Below are 27,482 nucleotides of genomic sequence, written 5' to 3'. Positions count from 1 at the left end.
TACATACCCGCACACCTACCTACATCTTTCTCAATAATCTTACGACTTCTCCCAGCTAAGGTTCTGGAAGCTCTGGTTGTATCTGCTCCTTAGATCCAAATTATTGATAAATAACTCTGGTCTCTTCCTCAATGTATACTGTGAATTGGAATAATTAAATATCAGTTTTCCAGGAATAGTCATATTTTAGGCCTAAGATCTATTTTTACAACTAAAAAGACTTTTTGGATATGTACATGCACACACGTACATACACACATTTGTATGTGTGTGGATACTTACATAAAAATTACTGTAGGGTTAATTTAAGATCATGGGGTCTGAAGTTAAACTCCATTAGCTGTATTATGTTGGGCAAATGAATTAAACTCCTCAAGTATCAGTTGGCTTATCTATAAAAAGTGGATAAATAATTGTAACGACTGCCCAGGGTACCATGAGGATTAAATTAATTAGAACATATTAAGCATTTTGTACAATATCAAATACAGAGTAAGCACTTAAAAAATATTGGCTGCTATTATCACTATTTTCATGGGTTTAGCATTTCTTGAAAATCTTGTGCTTTTTCATTTTCCTTATCCTTTTGAGATGGCCTAATTTTCACCCAGTAATTTTTTCATCCTCTGTGACATTCTCTTAAATTTTAAAATAGCTAAATAATGTAGCAGATTCATAGCAATAGGAAGAAAAATCAACTATAAAAATATTTTACCTTTGGGACAAAAATTTGCATATGTCAGTCACTGTTGAAAATACTATCTGATCTATTACTGGATTCACCAAAGTATTATACTCCTCAATTAGAAGGGGATTTTTTTCAGTCTCATTCATACTCAGATTTATAAAGAAAATTATTTGATAAGGAATGATTATTGGTAACTGATTGTACAGAGTTACAGAGGTTTAAACAGAATATTCATCAAGTAGAAGATATGTATCCTGCGCATGTGTGTATTTTTCTTGAAATTCACATTTTAAAATTATTTAGTATTTCCTCATAGCATGCTATTTCTAGGTGGTTAACTTTAGTACAATGCAATAATAATCTCATCTTTTGAACTCAATAGAAAATTGCATTTTTTACATTCTGTATTTTTATGTCAAGAATAATTTTGTTTTAAAATTAATTTCTAAGTTACACAATCCTTTGTTTCATAAAGTCTGCTTTTCAGAAGTATCTGTGGAAATTTTTTTTCAATTATTTGTTTGTATCCTATCCCAAGACCCCCAAGGGTTGGCCTGTGCTTTTTGAGCTAAGACGTGCTCCCAATCTTCCAGTTAGGTCAACCACAAAAATTAAGATATGATAGAAGGTCAGTGGAAGAAATTCATATCAAAACAACTCCTCACCATGTCATTATGACAGCCTGCTGTAACAAATGTGCTTCTGTTTTAACTTATGACGATTAATTGCTAAAAGTAATTTAATCTGACAGAGGCAGGGTGTTGAAAGGCTCCTGGAGATGTCATAAAAGCGACCTTTCTGCCCATGTGCTGCCAAAAGCCATTTTTAACAAGGAGCTAAGGAAACTGTGCAACTTCTTTTGTACTTTGTTAATTAGTTATTGATTTGAAACAATGCACTTCCAAATACTGTTAGGTATGTTAGACGCCAGCAAGGTCACTATGTGACAGTCTACTCCTAACAATCTTTATAGCATATGAGAATTCTTTGAAGCCCTTTGTTCTGTTGTCCTAAAATTGAGATTGCCTAGTTTTGCTAAAATGATTACAATTTTATTTATCATTCATCTTCTCAGTTCAAAATATTTTATATATGAGTAAGCTGATACTTAGTCACATTTTATTATACGAAGTGATTGCAATAATCAGAATCCTTATTTGTGAATTTAGGCTCAAATAAGCACATATTCTACAGTGAAAATATTTATGATTTGATTAGTGGTTCCAAAGAGAAGAAGAAAGCAATGTTTTAATCTTATAAAAGAAAGCATGTACTTTCCTTAAAAAGTAGTAGAGGTTCTAGACTTTCTAGAATTCATTTATTGGACATATCAGTCCATCTCTCCCTTTTTTTTTTTTTAGACGGAGTCTCACTCTGTTGCCAGGCTGGAGTGCAGTGGCGCGACCTTGGCTCACTGCAACCTCGGCCTTCTGAGTAGCTGGGACTACAGGCACGCACTACCACACTCAGCTAATTTTTGTATTTTTAGTAGAGATGGGGTTTCACCATGTTGGCCAGGATGGTCTCGATCTCTTGACCTTGTGATCCACCTGCCTTGGCCTCCCAAAGTGCTGAGATTACAGGTGTGAGCCACTGCGTCTGGCACCATCTCTCTTTTTTAAAAAATTTGGATATTTAATTTCAGTTTCAATGATCTTAACAGAAGTTAAATAAGTCTTGTAACTCTTGGAGGAAGTCTTCAGACTGTTTTAAATAACATTTCTTAACAAAGCATTTAAGTACAAGTTAAAACTGCAGGCCTTTGTGTGAATTGTAAGGTGCTATGGAGGACAGAAAAATCGAAGGGTGAGTTAGCATAGCACAGGGATTAAAAGTAGGCATTTTTAATTCAGACTTCCCATGCTATAATCCTGAATTGCACTAATTAGCTCTTTATCCTGGAACAAGCTATACAACCTTTCTGTGCTTCATCCATACAATGGGAACCATAATAGCTTAATACATGTTAATACATGATACATGTAATATATATACGTAATACGTGTAAAGTGCTTGATCCAAAGCTGGTAAGTGGTAACTACCTGATAAATGTTAGCTGCTATAATTAGTATAATAATTAGTAGTTACAAGATATAGTCCCTCCCCTTAATTTTATATTAACAATTTTATATTTTAGTATATGCAATGTTTTCAACAGATTAAAATAAATATAATTATTTTTCTTACTTTTTCAAATATTTTAAAACTTTGTAAACTAGGATGTGTTTGCTATACATGAGAAATTTTTAAATAGTATGGTAAAGTTCTCTCTGCATTTTGTGATGGACAATAAAGGACACATTTGGTGTGCCCTTATTCTAAAATCAGAACTGCTGATAAAATATACTGGTTTTTTATTTTACTAAAATGTGTTAAGTTTTTCAGTTGAATTGTTTATATGTTAAGAAATCTAGCTTTGCTGTCGATAAGATGTTTTTCTTAGAATAGAAAAATTCTTGCCAGGCGTGGTGGGTGGCTCACTCCTGTAATCCCAGAACTTTGGGAGGCCAAGCTGGTGGAACGCTCCAGCCCAGGAGTTCGAGACCAGCCTGGGCATCATGGCGAAACCCCGCCTCTACAAAAAATAAAAATTAGCCAAGCATGGTGGCAGCTATTCAGGAGGCTAAGGTAGGATGATCGCTTGAGCCCAGGAGGCGGAGGTTACAGTGAGCTGAGATCACGCCACTACACTCCAGCTGGGTGACAGAGCAAGAACCTGTCTAAAAACAAAAACAAACACCAAAGAAAAATTCTCAAATGCCTATTTATTAAAACTTTTGCAGTAATTGGGACAACTTGTAAGGTTTTTTAAGTTAAATTATTTCAGTAAATATATAATACATTTTATATATAATATAATACATTTATATATGGCCGGGCGCGGTGGCTCAAGCCTGTAATCCCAGCACTTTGGGAGGCCGAGGCGGGTGGATCACAAGGTCAGGAGATCGAGACCATCCTGGCTAACATGGTGAAACCCCGTCTCTACTAAAAATATAAAAAACTAGCCGGGCGTGGTGGCGGGTGCCTGTAGTCCCAGCTACTCGGAGGCTGAGGCGGGAGAATAGCGTGAACCCGGGAGGCGGAGCTTGCAGTGAGCCGAGATCGCGCCACTGCACTCCAGCCTGGGCCACACAGCAAGACTCTGTCTCAAAAAAATAAATAAATAAATAAAATAAATGTAATAATAATTGTAAATATACAAATAGATAAAACTTCATGAGAAAGTGTATTGTACTAGCCACTGGTGTTATTATAATGAATAAAAAATTGGTTAACATCTCCATTAGCAAGGAAATGCAAATCAAGGTACCAATATTTACAACCATTAATTGACAAAAATCTGAAGCAACTATTATAACTATTGTTGGCTAGATGTAAAGGAAGGATTCCTCTCATGTAATATGGTGGTAATGTGAGAAAGCAATCCAGTAACACTTACTAAAATGAAAAATACCTAAACCTTTCAACCTGGCAATCCTGTTCCTGGGAAAATATTCCACTAAAGTAAAACCATTACTAAATAAATATACATTAGAAACTATTTTAAAAGATCAGTTGATAAGCAAAATTTAATATCTGGATTTAAAATCATCTGAAATGGAATAGACTTCTAATACATGAATTTTAGAACTGCCGTCTTGTCTTCATTTTTGAAGGATAAAATACTACTTAAATTCGAAATGTTCACAAATTTGTAATGTTAAAGTTTGTTTGAATGAGTTAGGCTTTACTATAACACGTTTAGAGGATGGGTCAATAGGTGCAGCAAACCACCATGGCATGCATATACCTATGTAACAAACCTGCACATGTATCCAGAATTTAAAGTAAAATTTTAAAAAAAGAAAAAGGAAAGAAGTCGTCTCCAAAATGCTAATGTGGAAGCTGCAGCAAGTTATCCAGAAAATTTAACTAATATCGTTGATGAAGGTGGCTACAGATTTTTCAATGTATACAAAACAGCCTTCTATTGGAAGAAAATGCCATTTAGGACTTTCATAGGTAGAGAGGAGAAGTCAGTGCCTTACTACAAAGCTTCAAAGGACAGGCTGATTCTCTTGTTACAGGCTAACGCAACTGGTGACTTTAGTTGAAGCCGGTGCTAATTTACCATTCCAAGAATCCTGGTGCCATTAAGAATTATGCTAGTCTGCCTGTGCTGTAGAAATGGAATAACAAAACATGGATGAAAGTAATTCTATTTACACCATGGATTGCTGAGTACTTTAAGCCCACTGTTGAGACTTACTACTCAGAAAAAAAAAGATTCCTTTCAAAGTATTACTGCTCACTGACAATGCACCTGGTCACCCAAGAACTCTGATGGAAATATACAAGGAAATACATGTTGTTTTCCTGCCTGCTAACAAAACACCCATTCTGCAGAGTGTGGATCAAGGAGTAATTTTGACTTTCAAGTCTTATTATTTAAGTAATATATTTTGTCAGACTATAGCTGCCACAGATAGCAATTCCTCTGATGGATCTGGGAAAAGTAAATTGAAAACCTCTTGGAAATGATTCACCATTCCAGATGCCATTAAGAACATTTCATGAGAGGAAGTCAAAATATCAACATTAACAGCAGTTTGGAAGATGATTCCAGCCCCCATGGATGACTTGAAGGATTCAAGACTTCAGTGGAGGAAGGAACTGCAGATGAGACGGAAATAGCACGAGAACTAGAATTAGAAATGGAGCCTGAAGATGTGACTGAATTGCTGCAATCTCATGATCAAACTTGAATGAATGAGGAGTTGCTTCTTACAGATGAGCAAAGAAAGTGGTTTCATAAGGTGGAAAGTACTCCTGCTGAAGATGCTGTGAACATCGTTGAAATGACAAGAAAGGATTTGAAATATTACATAAACTTAATTGATATAGTGACAGGTTTTAGAGGATTGACTCTGACTTTGAAAGAAGTTCTACTGTGGGTAAAATGCTATCAAACAATGGTTCATACTACAGAGAAATATTTCATGAAAGGGTGAGTCAATAAATGAGGCAGATATCGTTGTCTTATTTTAAGAAATTGCCTCCATCACCCCAACTTTCAGCAACCACCTCCCTGATCAGTCAGCAGCCATCAACATTGAGGCAAGACTGTTCACTGACAAAAAGATTATAGTTCCGTGAAGGTTCAGATGATCGTTAACAGTTTTTAGCAATAAAATATTTTAAAATTTAAAAAATTTTGTGTTTGTAATAATATAATAGTATTAATAATTACATTTTCAAGATGTTTTTATTTTATGACTAAATTATAGCAAGTATATAACTTAATTACACTTTTGTGATGTATCCCAAAATAAATCAAATATTTATTATGTGCAGTTTGCCAGTCTTCTTATTTTGCATTTCTCCAGTCTTTGTTTTATTTTTATTATTTTTTTTAGAGACATGATCTTGCTCTATTGTCCAGGCTGGAGTGCAGTGACACAATCATAGCTCTCTGCAGCCTAGAATTCCTGGGCTCAAGCAATCCTTTCACCTCAGCCTCTCAATGAGCAAGGACTACAGGCACATGCCACTACACCTGGTTATTTTTTTTTTAAGAGACAGTGTTTCACTATGTTGCCTAAGCTGGTCTCAAACTCCTGGGCTCAGGTGATCCTCCCCACTCAGCCTCCTAAAGGATTGGGATTACTGGCATGAGCCACCGCACTGGGCCCAGCCTCCCTTTAGATAACAACTCTGGTTCTCTTTGTTTCAAAGTTTTGCTTTCCTTATCTTATTAGAAAAAGATAGAACTTCAGAGGTCTCCCAGGACTCTCATGGACAAATAGAGAGTTTGAATATCTAAGAGGGTAAGTCAAAGTCACAAAGCTAATTAAGTAGCACTGTCTGGTTGTGTGATTGTGTGTATGTGTGTATGTGTGTGTGTGTGTGTGTGTGTGTGTGTGTCACAGAGAGACATAGAGAAAATAGTTGTCTGGCAGTTGTAAATGATCATCCCAAAGTTGCTAAATTAATCATTAATTCTTTAGAGACAGTTTACTCATTTCCTCTACAGCTATAATTATAGCTTTAGATTCAGATAGCGATACTATAAGGCATGTTTAGCTTCTGATGATACCATTTTGTCTATAGGATGTTCTAGATTGAATTGTCTGGAACACTTAATCTAACGCACCCTCCAACACACACAGACACAGACACTCGCATTCCAAAGGTGTTTCTTTTGCCTCTCACTCTACTCTAGTATTCATTAAGTGGCAATAGCCTGATCAGTCTTGGTGAGCAAGATGCATGCATGTTTGTGGGCCTGTGTGTATCCTGCATCCTTGCTATTATGGCTTTTTTGGTCATACTCTGGTTGTGCCAGCACAAGTTAGTTCGTGACAGAGTCCAACAAATACAAACTGGCTGTGTCATTCTGTCTTCTTGGTTTTTTACTGCCTCTTCTGTGACGGATACTCCCTGATGAATGACAGCTGAGATCTTCACTTAGTATAGGCCATTACTTTCTTCAGGTTTCTAAGAACAATCCTGGCAACATTTTGGGACCATCTCCCAGGGTTCTTGCTAGGTTGTTGTGGTAGGGAGAATAATGGCTCCAAAGATGTCAAATCTTCATCCCTGGAGCCTGTATGTTACTGTATGTACTCCTAAATAGCATGTTGTTTATTATGACACATTAAGCAGCGAGCACAGACCTGGTAGTATAAGGAAAGGAAAATATTTCTACTATTTAATGAAAACTCCCAGTTGAAGATAAGCTAAATAGATACTATGGATCATGATCTGACTTCAGATTCCCAAAGCACTTACAAGATCCCCTTATAGGGATATCAGTGGACAATGTAGTCTTGAAAAACAGCTTTTCATAGTTGGAGCATCTAGAAGGCAAAATCATCAGAAATATGGCTAGAGTTTTCTGCTCTGTATTTTCTGTTTCTAAGCTTTCCATGGTCTACCTATGCCTCCTAGTTTAGTGAAAACACAGCATTTTCATGAGTTGTAATAAATGTCCTCAGCTGATACTGCAGCAAAGCATGAATGGGCAACACGAATCTCAACAGTTTGTGGTTAGGAAAAGCCAAATACAAATATAAATCCAGGTCCAGCTCATTAGGTAATTATGTCTTAAATGATAATGTAGTTGTAGTGGCGGTCTTGGTGATAACAACTCTCAACATATCTATCTTTTGAATCACACTAGTATCACCTGTCTGGTTAACTGCTGTATATGGTGTCCAGCTATCATCTTAGCATTTTCTTTATCTTCTGAAGATTCATTTTGTTACTGTCTTAGGTTATTTCTCGTTGTCTGTACTTCATGTCTTCCTCTTTCTTGGTTTATTTCTTGTTTTAAATGTGCATATCTCCTAGTTGTTTCTTTAGAGGAAGGGAATGAGATACAAATTTTTTGACTCTCTGTGTTTATCTTACATTTCTATTTGATGATATTTTGGCTGGCTATAGAATTCTAAATTAGAAATTATCTTCCTTTTGATTTTTTTTTTCTTTTGAGACGGAGTCTCCCTCTGTAGCCCAGGCTGGAGTACAGTGGTCCCATCTCAGCTCGCTGCAGCCTGCACCTGCTGGACTCAAATGACCCTCCTACCTCAGCCTCCCAAGTAGCTGGAACTACAGGCATGCACCACCACACCTGGCTAATTTTTGTATTTTTAATACAGATGGGATTTCACATGTTGGCCAGGCTGGTCTTGAACTCCTGAGTTCAAGCAATCCACTCACCTTGGCCTCCCAAAGTGCTGGGATTACAGGCATGAGCCACGTGCCTGGCTTGGGCTTTTGAATTTTAGACTTTTTTGTTTTCTTTTTTTAATCTTCATCTTACTTCCTCTGTTGCTATTGAAAAGTTCGAAATTGTTCTGAATCCTAATATTTTATTTTTCTTTCTTAAAACTTGTAGAATCTTCTCTTTGTTCCTGGGTTCTAAATTTTGCAGTGATGTGCCTTTCTATACATATATGTTTCATTCATTATACCAGGTATGTAGTCACTTTTATCTATCAACAAATGTCCTGGGAAACTTTCTTATTTTGTTGATAATTTCCTGCCTTCTGTTTTTTTCTGTTTTCTCATTATACAGCTTTGCTTTCTGGATGATGGATCTCCTAGACTTATAATCTGGTTTATTACTTTTCTCTCCTATTTTTCATATCTTCTTGCTTCTGGAATATTTCTATAACTTAAACATTTAACCCTTCTGTTGAATTTTTCTCTTCTGCTGTTTTGCTTTTAATTTGAAAGAGCTTTTTATTCTTCAAATATTTCTTTTTCATAGTACCCTTGTCCAGCCTAGGTAACATAGTGAGACCCTCTCTGTACAAAACAGTTGAAAATTAGCCAGGCATGGTGGCATGTGTCTGTAGTCCCAGCTACTGCACACCAGCACGGGTGATAGAGTGAGACCCTGTCTCAAAAAAAAAAAAAAAAAAAAAAAAAAAAAAAAAAAAAAAAAAAAAAAAAAAAAGTTCCCTTGTTCTAGTTTTATGCATGTACTTGTATCTCTGAAGATAATAATGAAAGTGTTTCTGACATTTTCCTCTGTCTGCAAAGTTTCCATTTCTTTCAAGTGTCTATTTGTTCAGGACTCTATATTTTGTATTTATAGGCATTTTTCATATGTCCAATAATGTTTAGCAGTCTATTCATATTTATCAGTAGGGATTAAAAAGCTAATTGGAATCTCTAAGCATCTGGGTGGGACTTACTATGTTTGAGCTTCACTATAGTTAATCTGAGTAGTCTATTTGTTGGGAGCTTTCCCCCATGCCCACTCCCACCCATCTATATCTTTAGAACTTTTTGTCTTATTTAGCCTGGTTTGATTTTCCAAAGAAGTCTTCCAGTCCTTTGCCTGAAGACAAAGGGTCTGACTGCCAACAGTCAAGAAGTTTAGAAGGGATGAAGGCCTGGGGGTTTGGGAGATGGTGGTGATGAGTTTGCATATGGTCACTTTATCTCTGTTTTTTCATCTGAAGCTGATGCCAACTGTTTCTGATATCCCCATTTCAAAAACTCTCCTGTCAGGATGTGCAAAGACATTTGACAAGCACATGGAATGGAAGATGGAAAAACAACTACTTCTCAAGCAGCCTTATTTTAGCATGTACATGCCACTCTCCTTCAATCCCAGAGATACCTGGAATCCTATCCCTATGCTTTGGAGGATTCTGCAGTGTAAATGGAGTTGATTCTCAGCTTTCCCACTGCCAGCTTGAGATTGGACTTTGTCAGATGTGCTAAACTAGTTACCACCCTTCTATCTGCTCTCTTTCTTCCAAAATGTTGTCATTTTTTTCCTTCCTTGTTCTCCTAGCTGTTGCTGATTTTTGTCTACATTTAAAAAGTCTTTTACTATAGTTTTAGGGGGTTTGTGGAGATAATCCAGTTAGATACAGATCTTTAATCTGCCATCCGGTGCTGGAACTGAGATCATAAGTATTTAGAGAAAGGATCAACAAACTTCTTCTTAAACTACTTTAGACTAGTAGGCCAGACTGACTCTGTCTCAATTGCTCAGCTCTACTGTTGTGAGGTGAAAGCAATCATAGATGATACATAAACAAGTGTACATGACTGTGTTCCAGTAAAATGTTATTTACAAAACAGGCAGGCAGCTTGCAGCTCATTGTTTTCTAACCCGTTACTTCCATCACCCCCAAAAAGTTTTCTCTTGTGCTCCTTTGCAGCCAATCTCTTCCTCCCATTTCCTGACCTTGCTGACTGCTGACCTGCATTCTAACACTATGGTTTTGGCTTTTCTAGAATTTCCTAACAATTGAAACACATTGCATGTAGTCTTTTGTGTCTAGCTTCTTTCTCTTAGCTGAATTTTTTGTTTTAGATTAATAAATGACAGAAAATTAATAATAGATTTTAAGCTAGGTTCAGTGTCTCTCTTATATGATGGCAGAAGCTATTGAAGGAAAAGGACACACTGAACTTTCAGAAGACAGACTCCTTCATTTCACAGAGAAGGTCTTTTCTCATGTGAACCTGGCACATGATACTGATAGCTACATAAGCAACACTCGTGTCCCTTTGTCTTAATGGCCCCTCGCTGTTTTGTTCATTACTATAAAGAATAGCAATACTCGTTATGCCTGCATGAATATTAAATGTGTTTTAACAGGGTTATATAAAGTGATTAAGATTACAAATATGAACTCAGACTACCTAGGTTTGAATTCTGGCTCTGCCAAATAATAACAGTTTTCTTGAGTAAGTTTCCTAATCATTCTTTACCTGTTCATCTGATTATGGGGATAATAATGGTACCTAATTCATAGGATTAAATGACATAAATAATCGTCCTTCAGTATCCATAGGGAACTGGTTTCAGGACAGCCCCCGCTTCACCCTTCAGATACCAAAATCCATGCATGCTCAAGTCCCTTACATAAAATGGCATAGTATTTGCATGTAGCCTCTACACATCCTCCCATAGACTTTAAATCATCTCTAGATGACTTTACTACCTGATGTATTGTAAATGCTATGTAAATAGTTGTTAATACTGTATTATTTAAGGAATGATAACAAGAAAATAAAGTCTGGACATGTTGGGCATATATACTACCATTCTTTCTTTTTCTTAAATATTTTTGGTCATTGGTTGGTTGAATCCACTAATGCAGAACCCACAGATAAGGAGAGTCGACTGTTTTAAGATCAGTGGATGCCACAGTATGTGCTGTAGAGGCATTTTTAGTTAACATTATTATGGTTGCATTGTAGATTACACTAAAAGAAAAGACCTAAATTTTATTAAAGTGAGTAGGATCGTCAGTGTTTACTTTGATGAAAATTCCCAGGAGCACAGTGGAGCCCAGTTTTGGAATCTAAGAATCTTACCAGTTCTATCATCCTCCTATTCCAGGTCACACCCGTTTTGTGACAATATGACCCAGTTACCAAGTATTTGTCACCCTGTCTGTAAAGAATGGGCCATAATTATTTGTTTAGTCTTTTCTTTTGCTATAATATTAACTTATTTTTACTGACCACTTCTTTAACTGGGTTTAAATTTTATATTCAAATAGATAAAAAGACAAGTTTTTATGTCAGCCCAATATCAGAGCCATTTGTTAACATTTTAATACATATGATTTAAAAGGATACTTAGTATAGCGTAGAAGTTCAAACACTAGAACCACACAGACTGGCTTGCAATTATACTGGTTTTATGACCTTGAGCTTAATTAATCACTGTAAATTGCTATATTCAGAGTATCTGCATCATAAAATCTAATGTAAAGACCAAATGAGAGAAAGCATGTAGCCAGTTCAAGTGTCTAGTGTCCAACACAAGAGATGGCGATAGTGTTGCCTTAGGGTAGTAAGAATAGAAGTAGAGATAAGCTTATGAATTCTAGAAATATTTCAAAGGATGAGTTAAATTGGATACATATGGGTGATAGAAGAAGAGGAAGATGTCAAGGGTGACTTCCAGATTTTTGGCTTGAAAAAAACGGGTGGGTGGAGATACCACTTAACAAGTTGGGAAAGTATAGATATTGTGGTGTTGGGAATCTAATTCAGAGTTTACTTTTGGACATGGTAAATGTGAAATATCTGCTCAATTCAAATATTTTAATATGGTTCTGAATACTTATACTTTGTCAGTTATATTCACTACAAATGTCTCCTGTGCATAACCATTTATAATTTTATTAATGTAGCCATATTGACCATTAACGTAGCCTTGAATCTGTCTTCAAGATTGAGTGCTGTCAGAAATCATGAAATTCTTTGAAACTAGTGAGAACAAAGATACAACATACCTGAATTTCTGGGACACTGGTAAGGCGGTGTTAAGAGGGAATTTTATAGCACTAAATACCCACATCAAAAAGTTAAAAATATCTCAACTTAACCTAACTTCGAGGAACTAGAGAAGCAGGAACAAATCAATCTCAAAGAAGACAAGAAATAACCAAAATAGAGCTGAACTGAAGGAAATTGAGACATGAAAAACCATACAAATGATCAATGAATCGTAGAATTGGCTTTGTGAAAAAATTAATAACATAGACTGCCACTTAGCCTGATAAAGAAAATAAGAGAGAAGATCCAAATCAATGTAATCAGAAATGACAGAGGGGACATTACCCCCAACCCCACAATAATACGAAACACTATCAGAGACTACTGTGGACACTTTGTATGCACACAAACTAGCAAACATGGAAGAAATGGATAAATTCCTGGACATATACAACCTCCCAAGACTGAACCAGGAAGAAATTGAATCCCTGAACAGACCAATAATGAGTTCCAAAATTGAATCAGTAGTAAAAAGCCTATCAACCAAAAAAAAAAAGCCCAGGACCAGATCGAGAAAGGACTTCACCCTAACCCATTCTATGAGGCCAGCATCATCCTGATACTGAAACCTGGCAGAGACACAACAAAAAGAAAAATTCAGGCCAATATCCTTAATGAACATAGATGCAAAAATCCTCAGCTAGCAAAGCAAATCCAGCAGCACATCAAAAAGCTAATCCACCACAATCAAGTAGGCATCATCCCTAGAACATAAGACTGGTTCGACATATGCAAACCAATGAATGTGATTAATCAAATAAAACTAAAGACAAAAACTACATGCTTACCTTAATAGATGCAGAAAAGGCTTTCAATAAAATTCAACATTTTTAATGTTAAAACCCGTCAATAAACTAGGCATTGAAGGAACATACTTCAAAATAATTGGAGCCATCTATGACAGACCCACAGCCAACATAATACTGAATGGGCAAAAGCTGGAAGCATTCCCCTTGAAAACTGGAACGTTACAGGGATGCTCTCTCTTACCACTCCTATTCAACATAGTATTGGAAGTCCTGGCCAGAGTAATCAGGCAAGAGAAGGACATAAAAGGCACCCAAATATGAAGAGAGGAATTCACACTATCCTTGTGTGCAGATGACATGATTCTATACTTAGACCACCACATAGTTTCTGCCCAAAAGCTCCTTGATCTGTTAAACAATTTCAGCAAAGTTTCAATGCACAAACACAAGTAACATTCCTATCCACCAAACAACAGTCAAGCTGAGAGGCAAATCGGGAACACAGTCCTATTCACAGTTGCCACAAAAACAGAATAAAATATCTAAGAATACGACTAACCAGGGAAGTAAAAGGTCTCCATAATGAGAATTACAAAACACTGCGCAAATAAATCAAAGATGATTCAAACAAATGGAAAAACATTGCATGCTCATGGATAGGAAGAATCAATGTCATTAAAATGGCCATACTGCCCAAAGCAATTTACAGATTCAGTGCTATTCCTAATGACCAATGACATTCTTCACAGAATTAGAAAAGCCTTTTTTTGTTTGAGACAGAGTCTCGCACTGTCGCAGAAAAAACTATTTTTAAAACTTCACATGGAACCAAAACAGGGCCTGAATAGCCAAGGCATTCCTAAGCAAAAAGAACAAAGGTGTAGGTATCACATTACCACTTCAAACTCTACTGCAAGGCTACAGTAACCAAAACAGCATGGTATTGATACAAAACAGATACATATACCAATGGAACAGAATAGAGAGCCCAGAAATAATGCCACACACCTACAGCTGTCTGATCTAACACAAAGCCTATGGAAACAAGCAATGGGGAAAGGAGTACCTATTCAATAAATGGTGCTGGGATAACTAGATAGCCATATGCAGAAGATTGAAATTGGACAGACATCATATACACAGATCAATTTAAGATGAATTAAGACTTAAATGTAAAACTTAAAACTCTAAAAACCCTGCAGGAAAACCTAGGATATACCATCCTGGACATAGGACCTGTCAAAGATTTCAAGGCAAAGACAACAAAAGCAATCACAATAAAAACAAAAATTGACAAGTGAGACCTAACCAAAGTAAAGAGCTCTGCACAGCAAAAGAAACTATCAACAGAGTAAAGAGACAATCTATAGAATAGGAAAAATATTTGCTTACTATGCATCTGACAAAGGTTTAATATACAAAATCTGTAAGGAGCTTAAACAAATTTATAAGCAAAAAACAAACATCCCTATTAAAATGTAGGCAGAATACATGAACACTTTTCAAAAGAGTCATACATGTGGCCAACAAGCATATGAAAAAATGCACATCAGTAATCATGAGAGAAATGAAAGTTGAAACCACTCTGAGATGCCATCTCACAGCAGCCAGAATGGCCATTACTAAAAAGTCAAAAAATAACAGATGCTGGTGAGATTGGGGAGAAAACGGAACACTAATACACTGTTGGTGGGAGTGCAAATTAGTTCAGCCTTTGTGGAAAGCAGTGTGGCGATTTCTCAAAAAACTTAGAATTACCATTCGACCTAGCAGTCTAGTGGGATTTATTTTTATGGTGGAGTGTATTATATTCCTTTGGGTATATTGGATATATAAATCATTCTACCATAAAAACACATGTATTTGTTTGTTCATTGCAGCACTATTCACAGTAGCAAAGACATGGAATCAATCTAAATGCTCATCAGTGGTAGACTGTAGAAAGAAAATGTGGCACATATACACCGTGGAATACTACACAGCCATTGAAAAAGAATGAGATCATGTCCTTTGCAGCAACATGGATGGAGTTGGAGATCATTATCCAGAGCAAACTAATGCAGGAACAGAAAACCAAATACCATATGTTCTCACCTATAAGTGGGAGCTAAACAATGAGAGCACATGGACAGAAAAAGGGCCTACTTGAGGGTGGTGGTGGGAAGAGGGAGAGGATTTTTAACATACTTATTGGGTACTATACTTATTACCTAGGTGACTAAATAATCTGTACACCAAACCCCACAACACACAGTTTACCTATATAACAATCCTTTGCATGTGTCTCTAAACCTAAAATAAAAGTTAAAAGATAGCATTAGGAGATATACCTAATGTAAATGACGAGTTAATGGGTGCAGCACACCAACATGGCACATGTATACATATGTAACAAACCTGCACGTTGTGCACATGTACCCTAGAACTTAAAGCATAATGAAAAAATAAATACATAAACAGATAAAAAGATTGAATGCCTCCAATAATGTCTTGACACCTAAAAGGTAGAAACAAATTGATAGTCTCAAGGTATCTCCAGCTTATAGACTTTTTTTTGTCTATTTTCATTATGTTTAAAGTTGAATCTTGTGAAATTGATATTTTTCAAGGTCAAAAATTTCTAATACTGGTACCTTATATGGTTCAATTTAATATTTTGAGACTGAATAATGTCCTTCAATTTTGAATATGGTTTTAGTATATGCATGCTATACTGTTACTTTTATGAATCCAGTATACACCTAGTACTTTAATCATCATTAAATACAAATGCATACAATTTGTAAAAGAGCATACATTTAAAATATGCCAAAATGAAGAAAACATTTTAATTTAAATTATTTAATTGGATAAAATAAAATTACGTCTCATGTGACAATGTAAAATATGTTTTACATATAACTGTTCTTATAAATGTTTTGTTCTATATTAATGCACAATTTATACTTGGTTAATACACAGAAGAGTTAAATAACAGAATCATCTAAAAGTTTAAAGCTTAAAGCTAAAGCATAAAATTTCCTTGTGTTTGTCTTTCTGGATTAGAGCCATATCTTCTGTGTTCCATTTTTTCTGGAAGGATACTCCAATAAAAATTTTCTTTCATCTTATCCTTGTGGATTGGACGAGTACGAGATGGTAACTTACATTTTTGCATCCTCCGTCCAGCAGACTAGAATATCTACCTTCCATTTGGATTTTATTGAGCCATACTTTTCCCAGTGGAAAGCCTTAACTTTTTAGAAGAAAGAATGTCGCTTTGTAAATTTTGTCATAAAACAGGTGTAGATTTTATATTAGTGTGATTTCTCCAGTTGATATCACCAATGTAAATAACAAATCAGTGGCAATACTAAGGGCAGATGGTAGACAGTGTGGAGTGTGTGTGTACATATATACTTATATACATATTTATATGATGTGGACATAACTGAAATTAGTGACATAGGTATGTGGTGAAGTCACAGAGGTTAGATTTGATTATTAAAAGATATTTTGTTAATAGATATGCTTACCAGTATAATCACAGATTTATATGAAGTAAAAAATCTTGAATTTTTGACTTTAAAATTGGACATTTAAAAAACCTTTACATCTATTAAATTTTCAGTTTACTTTTTCCAAAATCAATTATAAGTTTAAAGTGTATATTATAGGAGTACTCACTTTTTGTAACTTTGTAGCAACAGGTTAGCTGAAGAAAAATCTGTCAAACTTGGCAATGGTTCAGAAAATATGTGAACCTGTCACTGTAAGCAGTCTCAAAGGGCGAAATGCATTACAGGAGCTAATTAACCTTAGAAAATAATTACACAAATATGCAAATGTTGTTTAGATAATTCCATGTGCTATCAGCTCAGGTAGTCCATCATAAATGCAGACCTTGCAATGCCTAGGTAGTAGAATCTGGCATAGTTGATAAGGCTTTGGTTACTGCATCACTTCTGTTTGGCATTTAAGGATTAATGATGGCAAGAGTACATTAGGAAATTCAACCTGTATTCTGAATGTAGCAGAGTTCTGGTGTAAATATCCTATGCACTCTGCCACCAGCAAATGCTAATTAATGAATTTAGGTCTTTTCATACACTTTGTACGTTAGCATATTCTAAAGTCATCGAGTTTAAATCAAGTTGCTCAATACAAAATGCACTCTAATGTGAAATTCATGGGGAAACCTGTGGAATAGATTTAGTATGTTTGCATTTCTGTAATTGAAGCATATTAGAAAACCTTTCCTATTGAAATCTGTTTAGTCTCAAAATACACTGCTGATAATATACACTCTCTGGATTGTAGTCACAATCTATAAATATATAATGATTGTAGACACAATGTGGACTGTGGGTTGGAATGACACAAATTTGCCTTGGAATAGCATCACCACATTTATAAAATTGGGATTTTAGTATGTATTATTAGTAATGTAATATTCCAGAAATATATATACACATATATTTAAAACTACTCTTAAATTTATTAATTTCTATGTTTAACATTTGTAGAAGGCTGCAAATATTTGGCAGAATTTGTTAAATCCAAAAATGATGGGAATCTAGCTTTCTTAAATACTGTAAATAGTAAAAAGCCTTAATTTTGTGAAAGCCTTGGGAAGTAACACATATGAAAGTTGAATTTTTTATAACTAAGGCTTATTTCCCTTATATTTTGTTTTCTAAAGTAATATTTTGAATAAAACTATTTAATTGTATGTCACTGGTCTTTCAGAAATGGAGTTCATATAGCATCATTAGCCTTCTTGAAATGACCCAGTGTCAACGTTGTGCTTGTCAGTTATTGTGCTTTGAATATGGCAATGCCCTTAAGTTGCTCATAACAATACTCATAGTCTCGCACTAGGTGCTGCATGTGCTCTTTTAATTTTTCTGGTTTTCCCATTTCTTCAGTTAGTAGCAAACTTCCAACTATCACTTATTACTATTACTTATTCTTACTCTTAAACCTATTTGAAACAACCTTTCTCATTTGCTAGTTGGAAATGCTCAGTGGGTTCAGATGATATATTTGGTGTACACATGTTTTCATGTCAAATGGGAGCTAAACATTGTTTACTTATGGACGTGAAGATGGCAACAAAGACATTGGGGACTACCAAAGGTGGGAGAGAAGTATGGGGCAAGGGTTAAAATACTAACTGTTGGATACTACGCTCACTGCCTGGATGATGGGATCATTCATATCTCAAACCTCAGCACTATACAATGTACTCATGTATCAACTTGCACATGTACCCGCTGAATCTCAAAGAAAAGTTAAAGTTATTTTTTAAAAGATTTGAAGATGTAAAAACCCTGCTCAGATGCTAATTCGCCCTAAGAAGACATCAGTAATTGCTAAGTGGTATTTCTGATTTTCCTGTTGTTTATTTGTTTAGTATAAAAAGCATGCACTTTGTAGAAAGTCTGGCCATTCAGAAAAGTGTGAAGAAACTAAAAATAGAAAACTAGTCGTATTCCAACCATCAGTAGACAGCTCAAATGCTTTTAGTGTTTTATTTGATTTATTCTTTTGAAAAGTCTTTTTCAAGCTTTTTTATATGATAAAAATTATGCTACATATCATATTAGATAAGCTGCATGTATTATAAACTCATAGAATAGCTACATAATATTTCATTCAACAGATAAACTATTATTTATATTTTCATTATTGGATACTTATGCTTTATCCAAAGTTTTGCTTTCATAAATGAGACATTGATGACTATCTTTGACCACCAATCTTTTGCCACATTCCAGATTATTAGAAGCTGGATTCCTGAAATGAAGCTTAAATACTCATTTGTTTTCATTTTTGAAATGTACTCCAAAATATTTTGTCCACAGTATCACTGCCAATAACACAAGCATTGTTAATTATTTTTTGAATGCCTGTAGCATACCTTGTATTTATAGTTTGAATTAAAAAGATAATCTATTTTCAAGTTGGTTATATTCTAGAAGGAAGGAAAAGCGACTTGACATTAAACAAATTGAATAGAGAAGAACCAATGAAATGGTATAGGATTCAAATTAAGCTACCATGGCTGATGGTAGAGCTGGCAGGTAATCCTGAGCCAGCAATATTTTGCAGTTGTTTTAAAAAGGGCATGATAATAATACATGTAAATAGTTATAAATACGTTATATATATTTCTTATAAGACATTTCTTATAAATAACTAGTTCCATTTCTGCATGAGATTCTGACCTTCAGTTGACTTTCTGGCTCTTCTCCTGGAAGCCTGATATAGTAGTGTGTTAGGTTGAGTTTCCCAGATAATAAATTTTGAAATGGAAGTTTACATGCAGGAAGATGGTTGAGGAGTCCTCTTGGGATCAGCACTCGTAGGGGAGTGAAAAAAATAGAATTGGACAGGAGTTGAACTGCAGTGTAGTCACAACAAAGCCCTCAGCTAACCCCATGGTAGTCTCTGGATCTGAGATAACTTTACAAAGATGTTCTGCCATAGGCAAGTGACCAGGGGTAGGACTGTAAGCTTAAGCAAGGTTGCTTTTTGGCTGAGGGCAATTTCTAGAGTGCCTCAGCTAAGGCCAGCACTCCCACAGCTAAGGAAATGAGTGCCTTATAACTGAAGGGATTCTGGGCAGCACATCATAGCATTCACTCTTAAGTGGATGGTCGCTAGACAATATTGCCTGTGGTTAAAAAAAAAAAAAAAGATCCCTAATTTGTAAACTGCATCAGGATTAGTAGGAATTAGAACATGGTATACCATAGCTTTGATCTTCCCTAAGAATAGTGACTCAGAATTGATCACATTTCTTATGGGATGGGATCCTGAAAGACATACCTATGGAGTTATTGCAAAGGTATTGCCTTCTGTGGGGTATAAGATTTTTTAAGCCAGAATAACTCCTGCATCTGCTCAAGGTGAGCCTGATTCCCTCACTCCAAAGTTAACACTCCATATTCGAAAGATAGTAAATCCTCAGAGGTTCTGGGGGTTGCCACAAGGACTGCTGCAAGGCTCCCACTAAAAAGTAGTGTCTGGTGGCTGCCCGGCTAGCAAGGTTGATTCCCTTTCTACATCTTTTATTTTTTTTATTTTTTTATTTTTTTTTTTTTTTTGAGACAGAGTCTCGCTCTGTTGCCCAGGCTGGAGTGCAGTGGTGGGATCTCAGCTCACTGCAAGCTCCGCCTCCCGGGCTTATGCCATTCTCCTGCCTCAGCCTCCCAAGTAGGTGGGACTACAGGTGCCCACCACCTCACCCGGCTAGTTTTTTGTATTTTTTTTTAGTAGAGACGGGGTTTCACCATGTTAGCCAGGATGGTCTCGATCTGCTGACTTTGTCATCCACCCGTCTCAGCCTCCCAGAGTGCTAGGATAACAGGCTTGAGCCACCGCGCCTGGCCTCTATATCTTTTTTAGTCAATGGATATCAAGTGTGGCCCAGAATAGTCTTACGAGTTTGATGGTTTAGTTGAGCCTATAAAAGACCCCCTTGTGGATATTGTAGACATTTTTCAGTTGAGTCTCACTTTTTAGAATGTTTGGTTTAAAAGTCTAAAGCTAAAAACTATAATTTCAGCTTGACCTTAGTCAAACTGAAGATATTTAAGTACTTGAAGCACATGGAAACTTGAAGTTTCTCTTTCCCACTGCTGACAGGCCATTAACAGATATTATCTCCATCGACTGTGGAGGAAAAGACTCAGCTATAGTACTATTATCTGTAAGCAGTAGAAACAACTGTGGGTTCTTAGCTCCCTTTAGTCATAGATGGGCCTGGCTGGCACTTTCCCTCAAATCCTGTGACTCACAAAATTTTGCTCATTTTTCTTTTATGATGATTCATTCTATCCCTTTCTTTCCATTCACTCTGCTACCACCCTGAGGAGTATTATAGTCTTTATCATCTCACATATGTGAATTACTGAACTACTCCTTGCCTTTAGGCTTGGTATAATCTGGGCTGCATTGCCTGTCTTATCTCAGACTGAGTTGCATAACTGAGTTTTGTCTAGGGCTCTCAGACTATTAATGTGTAATCCAGATTTGCCTGGAGCATAACGTCCCTGGAAATAGATAGTGAGAGGGAAAGCTAGAAAGATAGTTTTAGAAAAGATGTTAGCTAAAGAGTTCCAGTTACTTTGTAGGCAAAATCATTTCAGTAAATGACTTTTTTTTAAGCAGTGGAGTGGCTTGAACAGAGCAAGGCTTCAAAAAGATTGATCTGGCAACAGAGTAAAGGGAAAAACTAGAACAAGGTTCCCCAATCCCCCGGTCACAGATTGGTACTGGTCCGTGGCCTGTTAGGAACTGGGCTGAACAGGAGGGATGGCAGCAGGCGAGCAAGCCAAAGCTTCATCTGTGTTTACAGCTGTTCCCCATTGCTCACGTTACCACCTGAGCTCCACTTCCTATCCGATCAGTTGCAGTATTAGATTCTCATAAGAGCATGAACCCTATTGTGAACTGCGCATGTGAGGGATCTAGGTTGTGCGCTCCTTATGAGAATCTAATGCCTGATGATCTGTCACTGTCTCCCATCACCCCCAGAAAGGACCACCTACTGGCAGGAAAACAAGCTCACAGTTCCCACTGATTCTACATTATGGTTAGTTGTATAATTATTTCATTATATATTACAATAGAAATAAAGTGCACAATAAAGGTAATGCACCTGAATCATCCCAAAACCATCCTCACCACTCTGTCTGTGGAAAGCTGTCTTCCACAAAACTGGTCCCTGATGTCAAAAAGGTTGGGGACCGCTGGACTAGAAAAATTGAGACTAAAGTCTATTGTAAGAAAACCTAAACAGTGGTGGGAATGGAAAGAATGAGACAAATAGGATCCCAACAGTATACAGGAAGAATTGGTGACTGAGAAGACAGCAGGGAGAACCTCACTGAGGTCAGATAGTATGGATTTATAATGGCCCATGAACCTTGGTTTCAGGACAGTCCAACAGGAACAAAGGAGGTAATACTCACACACTACTGCTTCTGAAGTCTTTATGTGTTAATACCTCTAACTTATTAAAGACCAGGATCATGGCATACTTATCATTCTTCCACCTCCACTTTCAGCACAGAGCTTAATGGGGACAGAGTAATCTAATTTATTATACACATACATATAAATATATATACACACACATATATACATATAAATATATATACACACATATATACATATAAATATATATACACATACATATATGTAATCCTGTCCATATATGGAGTATTTAAGACCATCTCAGGTATTTAAGATGATTAGTTATGCCAACCATCAATAGGTGGAAACTCTGGTAACTCTCCTTCTATTTTGTTTTCATATTTCTTTCATTGCGAGCTATAACTAGGGTGATCAGGTGTTCAGGATTTTTCTGTATAGTCCCAATTTGGACCTGTTTTCCCACTACAATTACTGATAATATCTTTCTTCTTCACTCTCAAAAGTTCAAACAACACATTGTATGGTCACTCCAGATATGTCTACAGAAAAGTACTAAATATGTATGGTTAGTTTAAATAATAACTATAAAGAACACAGTTGTGTAACTGTCAAAGCAGACAAGAAATGGAATGCTGGTAGCCACTAAAAGTCAATTTCTTAGTCACAACTTCATTCCCTTCCTTAAAGTTAACCACTTTCCTCATTTTTATGATAACCATTTTCTTACTTTTTAAACTAATAAAAGATAAATTATCAAAGCCTAAAATCCCTATAAGGTTTTCCTTCCAACTCTTCTGTGTAGGTAATTTCATATTTATGTTACTAAGAAATGATTTTGGAAATATGTTTGTATTTTAATATGTGACTACAAGGTTGTAGGTAATCAGCCTGAAGATAAATGTTGTGTTTTTGTTATTTATTTATTACACTAAGATTTAATGAACAAGAAGACATAGTTCTTGGCCTCAAGAATTTGATAATCTAACTAGTAATTACAGTACAGCTCCTTCAGTGCAATAATAGGAAGCATGCACAAGATGATGTTAGAAGACATTACCCTAGTCCTTGTGAAAAATAGAGCCGACTTTCCAGAGGAAGTGATATCTCATTTCAGTACTGAAGACAAGTAGAGAGTATGCAGTAGAAGGTGGTATGGGAAGTGAAGGCAGAGCACAAAGATCACTATCTGGACAAATGCAATAATCAATAGCAAGAAAAATATGGCATAATTAGGTTACTTCAAGTTGCTCCCTACAACTGGAACACAGAGAATGTTCTGTGTGTCTTCTCAGGGGGAGGAGGGATGTCTTTGGGGTCAAGATATTTCACAGGGTAGTGGTGAAAGATATAGTTCAATGGACAATGCTAGATCATAAAGGGCCTTGAATGCCATACTGAGGAGTCTGAACTTAATAAAGGGTCTTGAATGTCATATTAAGGAGTTTGAGGACTAGGCGCAGTGGCTCATGCCTGTAAGTGCTCATCCCAGCAGTTTGGGAAGCTAGGGTTGGCAAATCACTTAAGGTCAGGAGTTCATGACTAGCCAAGCCAATGTGGCGAAACCCCATCTCTACTGAAAATACAAAAATTAGCCGGGCGTGGTGGCATGCACCTGTAACCCCAGCTACCTGGGAGGCTGAAGCAGAAGAATCGCTTGAACCTGGGAGGCAGAGGTTGCAGTGAGCCAAGATCACGCCACCACACTCCTCTGCAGGCAGGAGAGCAGGACTCCGTCTCAAAAAATTAAAAAAAATAAAGGAGTTTGAACTTAATTCTGAGGACAATGAGAAAATTGGAGGATTCTAAACAGGGAGTGAGTACCTTGGCAACATGATCACGTTTGCTTTCTTGACAGGTTATTCTCACTACAGAATTAGAGCATGTAAATGGTCAATCCTACAGGTCACTACTAGGCTAGGCTAGAGATTGTTGAAGCTAGGCTAGAGATTGTTGCAGTCATCCGCTTGTGAAATGGTGGTGGCTTGAGCTAACCCAGATGAAATGAGAGAAAAGTAGATGGATTTGAGAGACAGTTGGTGGCAGGATCAGTAGAATTTTCATGACTGATTATATGAGGAATTTGGGGCAGAGAGAAATAAAAGTTGATTCTCAGATTTCAGCTGGATATGGGGAGCTTAGACAATACAGATTTGGGGAGCTTAGACAATACTTACTACAGTGTTGGATTGGTTGAGTTTGACATGTCTATGGTACATACAGAAGGAAATGACCATTAAGTAGTTGGCTTTGTGGCTCTGGAGAGAAATTTAGGACAGAGCTAGACATAGGGCAAACTAGCTTCTAGATGGTAAGTGAAGCCATGCGTGTGGGGACCTTAGTAATTTATTATAAAATTTCTAAAAAGGAAAATGTGATTGTGTGCATTATCTAATATTCGTGACATTCTTAGGAAATGAGTCTTTTAGTGTTCAAGCTTCTAAGAAATATTTGTACAAAACATTTTCATGAGGTTTTAGTTCTTCACAGTTTGCTTTTTGATCAGTATTATTTCACTTTTTAGTTTGTCTTTGTTTTTCACATTATCCAGGTTTTGGCTTTAACCACAATATGTCAGGCATAGAAATAAACAGCAAAATGAAGTTATTACATAACTTAAGCAACATACATTCATTTGGATTTAGCAAGTTAAGAAAAATGTAAAAGGCCTAGGTTTATATATTTAGGGTTATTTTCCCCAATTCCAGAATATAGAAAATGCTTTTAGGAAAAAAGTGTGTATATATATATACATATATGTGTGTGTGTGTGTGTGTGTGTGTGTGTGTGTGTGTGTATAATTTTCAACAGAAAATATTCATTTTTCCTTATTTTTAGCTTACAGAGATACTTAAAATCTTATAAATAAAATAATTTAGATATATATAATATTAAATATTTTCATATCTACATATGGGAATGTAAATACATTTTTTAGTATTGTTTTATCAAAAGATCAGTATAACTTTCTGCTATATAATTCTAATGTACTTACTAATTTTCGAAGTGCCTTCAAAAAGTTCATGGAAAATGCATATTATGAAAAAATCTATACATGGCTTTCATTTTTATTGCACCAAAATAAACTCTTACTAACTTGCTATAACATGCCTGAAGAGGATCTCATTCAAGGCACTAAGAAATACAGCGCATCAGTTTGAAAAGAGCACCTGTCAGAGCAACATGAATTCTGCTAAAATTAAAGCAAGAACAAGCATCAAATTTACAGTGAAGCTTGGGTGGAAGAATTGTAAAATCATTGATGCTTTACAAAAAGTTTATGGGGACAGTCTCCCAAACAAATCAGTAGTTTACAAATGGCTAACTCATTTGAAGAAGGGACAGGACAATGTTGAAGATGAAGCTCATGGCAGCTGACCATCTGCATCAATTTAAGAGAAAAAAAATCTTGTTTGTGCCCTAATTGATAAGATCAGTGATTAACAACAGAAACAGTAGGTGACACATAGACATCTCAATTGATTCCACCTACACAATTCTGACTGAAAAAATTAAGGTGAAAAAACTTTGCACTCAATGTGTACCAAAACTGTTGCACCCAGATCAGCTGTAGACGAGAGCAGATATTTCCATGGACATTTTTAACAATTTGGATCAAAATAAACATTTCTTTGAAGAATTACAACAGGAGATGAAACATGGCTTTACCAGTACAATCCTGAAGACAAAGCACAATCAAAGTAATGGCTACCAAGAGATGGAAGTGGTCCTGTCAAAACAAAATCTGACCGGTCAAGAGCAAAGGTTCTGGCAGCAGTTTAGGGGGATGCCCAAGGCATTTTGCTTATTGACTTTCTAGAGGTCCAAAGAACAATAGCATCTGTTTATTATGAAAGTGTTTTGAGAAATTTAGCCCAAGCTTTAGCAGAAAAATGCCTGGGAAAGCTTCATCAGAGAGTTCTCAACCACAAGAATACATCAAACAAGGGTAATTTTGTAGGAGTTTCTCTGGGAAATCATTAGGCATCCACCTTGCAGTCCTGACTTGGCTCCTTCTGACTTTTAGTTTTCTAATTGTAAAAAATGTTTAAGGGCACCACTTTTCTTTAGTTAATAATGTAAAAAAGATTGCATTGATATGGTTAAATTACCAGGACCCTGAATTCTTTAGGGGTGGACTAAAAGGCATGTATCACCACTTACAAAAGTTTCTTGATCTTCATGAAATGTTCAGAAATAAAGTTTCTTTTTTTATTTTTCTTTTAATTATATTTTTTTACAAACTTTTTGAAGTCCTCTCATATTCTCTAATTTGAATTTTCAATGTGGTTCTTTTGTATTATGTTTGTTTTGAATGAGCTATAACATTGTATTTCCTATGCTGTGTATGCAACCATTTAATTTAATTGTTGTTTGCTATGATAATAATTAGATATAGTATGTAATATATGACATTTGTTTCCCTTATAGGAAAATGGTTCTCCTGAAGAACATGCAATCTATGTTTGGGATCATTTCATAGCTCAGGCTGCTGCTGAGAATGTGTTTTTTGTTGCTCACAGCTATGGAGGACTTGCTTTTGTTGAACTGGTAAGTGCATATTTTACTCTTTTTAGTTTCAGTCTCCTTGTAGGTTTATCCCCTCTCCTTTCTTTCTGTTGGTATCAGTACTCTTTAGGTTATGTTATAAAGGGTGAAAATAACATATTTTGAGTAAATAATTTTATGATGTTTGAAAAGAATTTATTTATTTATTTATTTATTATTTTTTGAAACAGAGTCTTGCTCTGTCGCTAGGCTGGAGGGCAGTGGCACTGTCTCAGCTCACTGCAACCTCCGACTCCCTGGTTCAGGCTATTTTCCTACCTCAGCCTCCCAAGTAGCTGGGGTTACAGGCACACACCACCATGGTCAGCTAATTTTTGTATTTTTAGTAGAGACGGGGTTTTACCATGTTGGCCAGGATGGTCTTGATCTCCTGACCTCGTGATCTGCCTGCCTCAGCCTACTAATTTATTTTATGGTGACAGAGCTTTCTAGTGCTAACCAGAAAGCTTTCTGCCTGTTCCTTGTTTACATATTACTTTTTAATTTCTACATTATAGTACCAGTTTCCATACATTTTGTGATATTTATTGTTTCCTGCTTTATGTGTACACCATTCAGGCTTATGTTATCTATAAAGTGTTTAAAATTTCAAGAGACCTTTTGAATACTTAATATTTTAATAGTTTTAACCTGACTTGTACTTAATACTTGATCAGAATTGTATATAATTAGTATGAAAACTACCAGAAAGCTTCCATTAATCTGCTTCTAACTAGAATGCATTGCTTAGTCATAGAAATCTTCATATT

At 36.0% G+C, this 27,482-nt stretch overlaps 1 protein-coding gene across 50 annotated transcripts in view; it reads left to right on the top strand.

The window, feature by feature from the left end:
• The window catches only part of ARB2A (ARB2 cotranscriptional regulator A), a 480,313-nt gene that overhangs the window by 245,141 nt on the left and 207,690 nt on the right, over positions 1-27,482 (top strand). For all 50 annotated transcript variants that reach the window (XM_045394839.3, XM_073993876.1, XM_073993880.1 and 47 more), the window contains one exon: positions 26,596-26,715. In XM_045394839.3, coding sequence (XP_045250774.1) covers positions 26,596-26,715 — 120 coding nt within the window. The remainder of the gene's footprint in view (positions 1-26,595; positions 26,716-27,482) is intronic.

The sequence above is a fragment of the Macaca fascicularis genome, chromosome 6 (assembly GCF_037993035.2).
Source record: "Macaca fascicularis isolate 582-1 chromosome 6, T2T-MFA8v1.1".
NCBI classification, from domain to species: Eukaryota; Metazoa; Chordata; class Mammalia; order Primates; family Cercopithecidae; genus Macaca; species Macaca fascicularis.
Note: the sequence above shows the minus strand (reverse complement) of the source record. Positions and strands in the feature narration are given on the sequence as shown.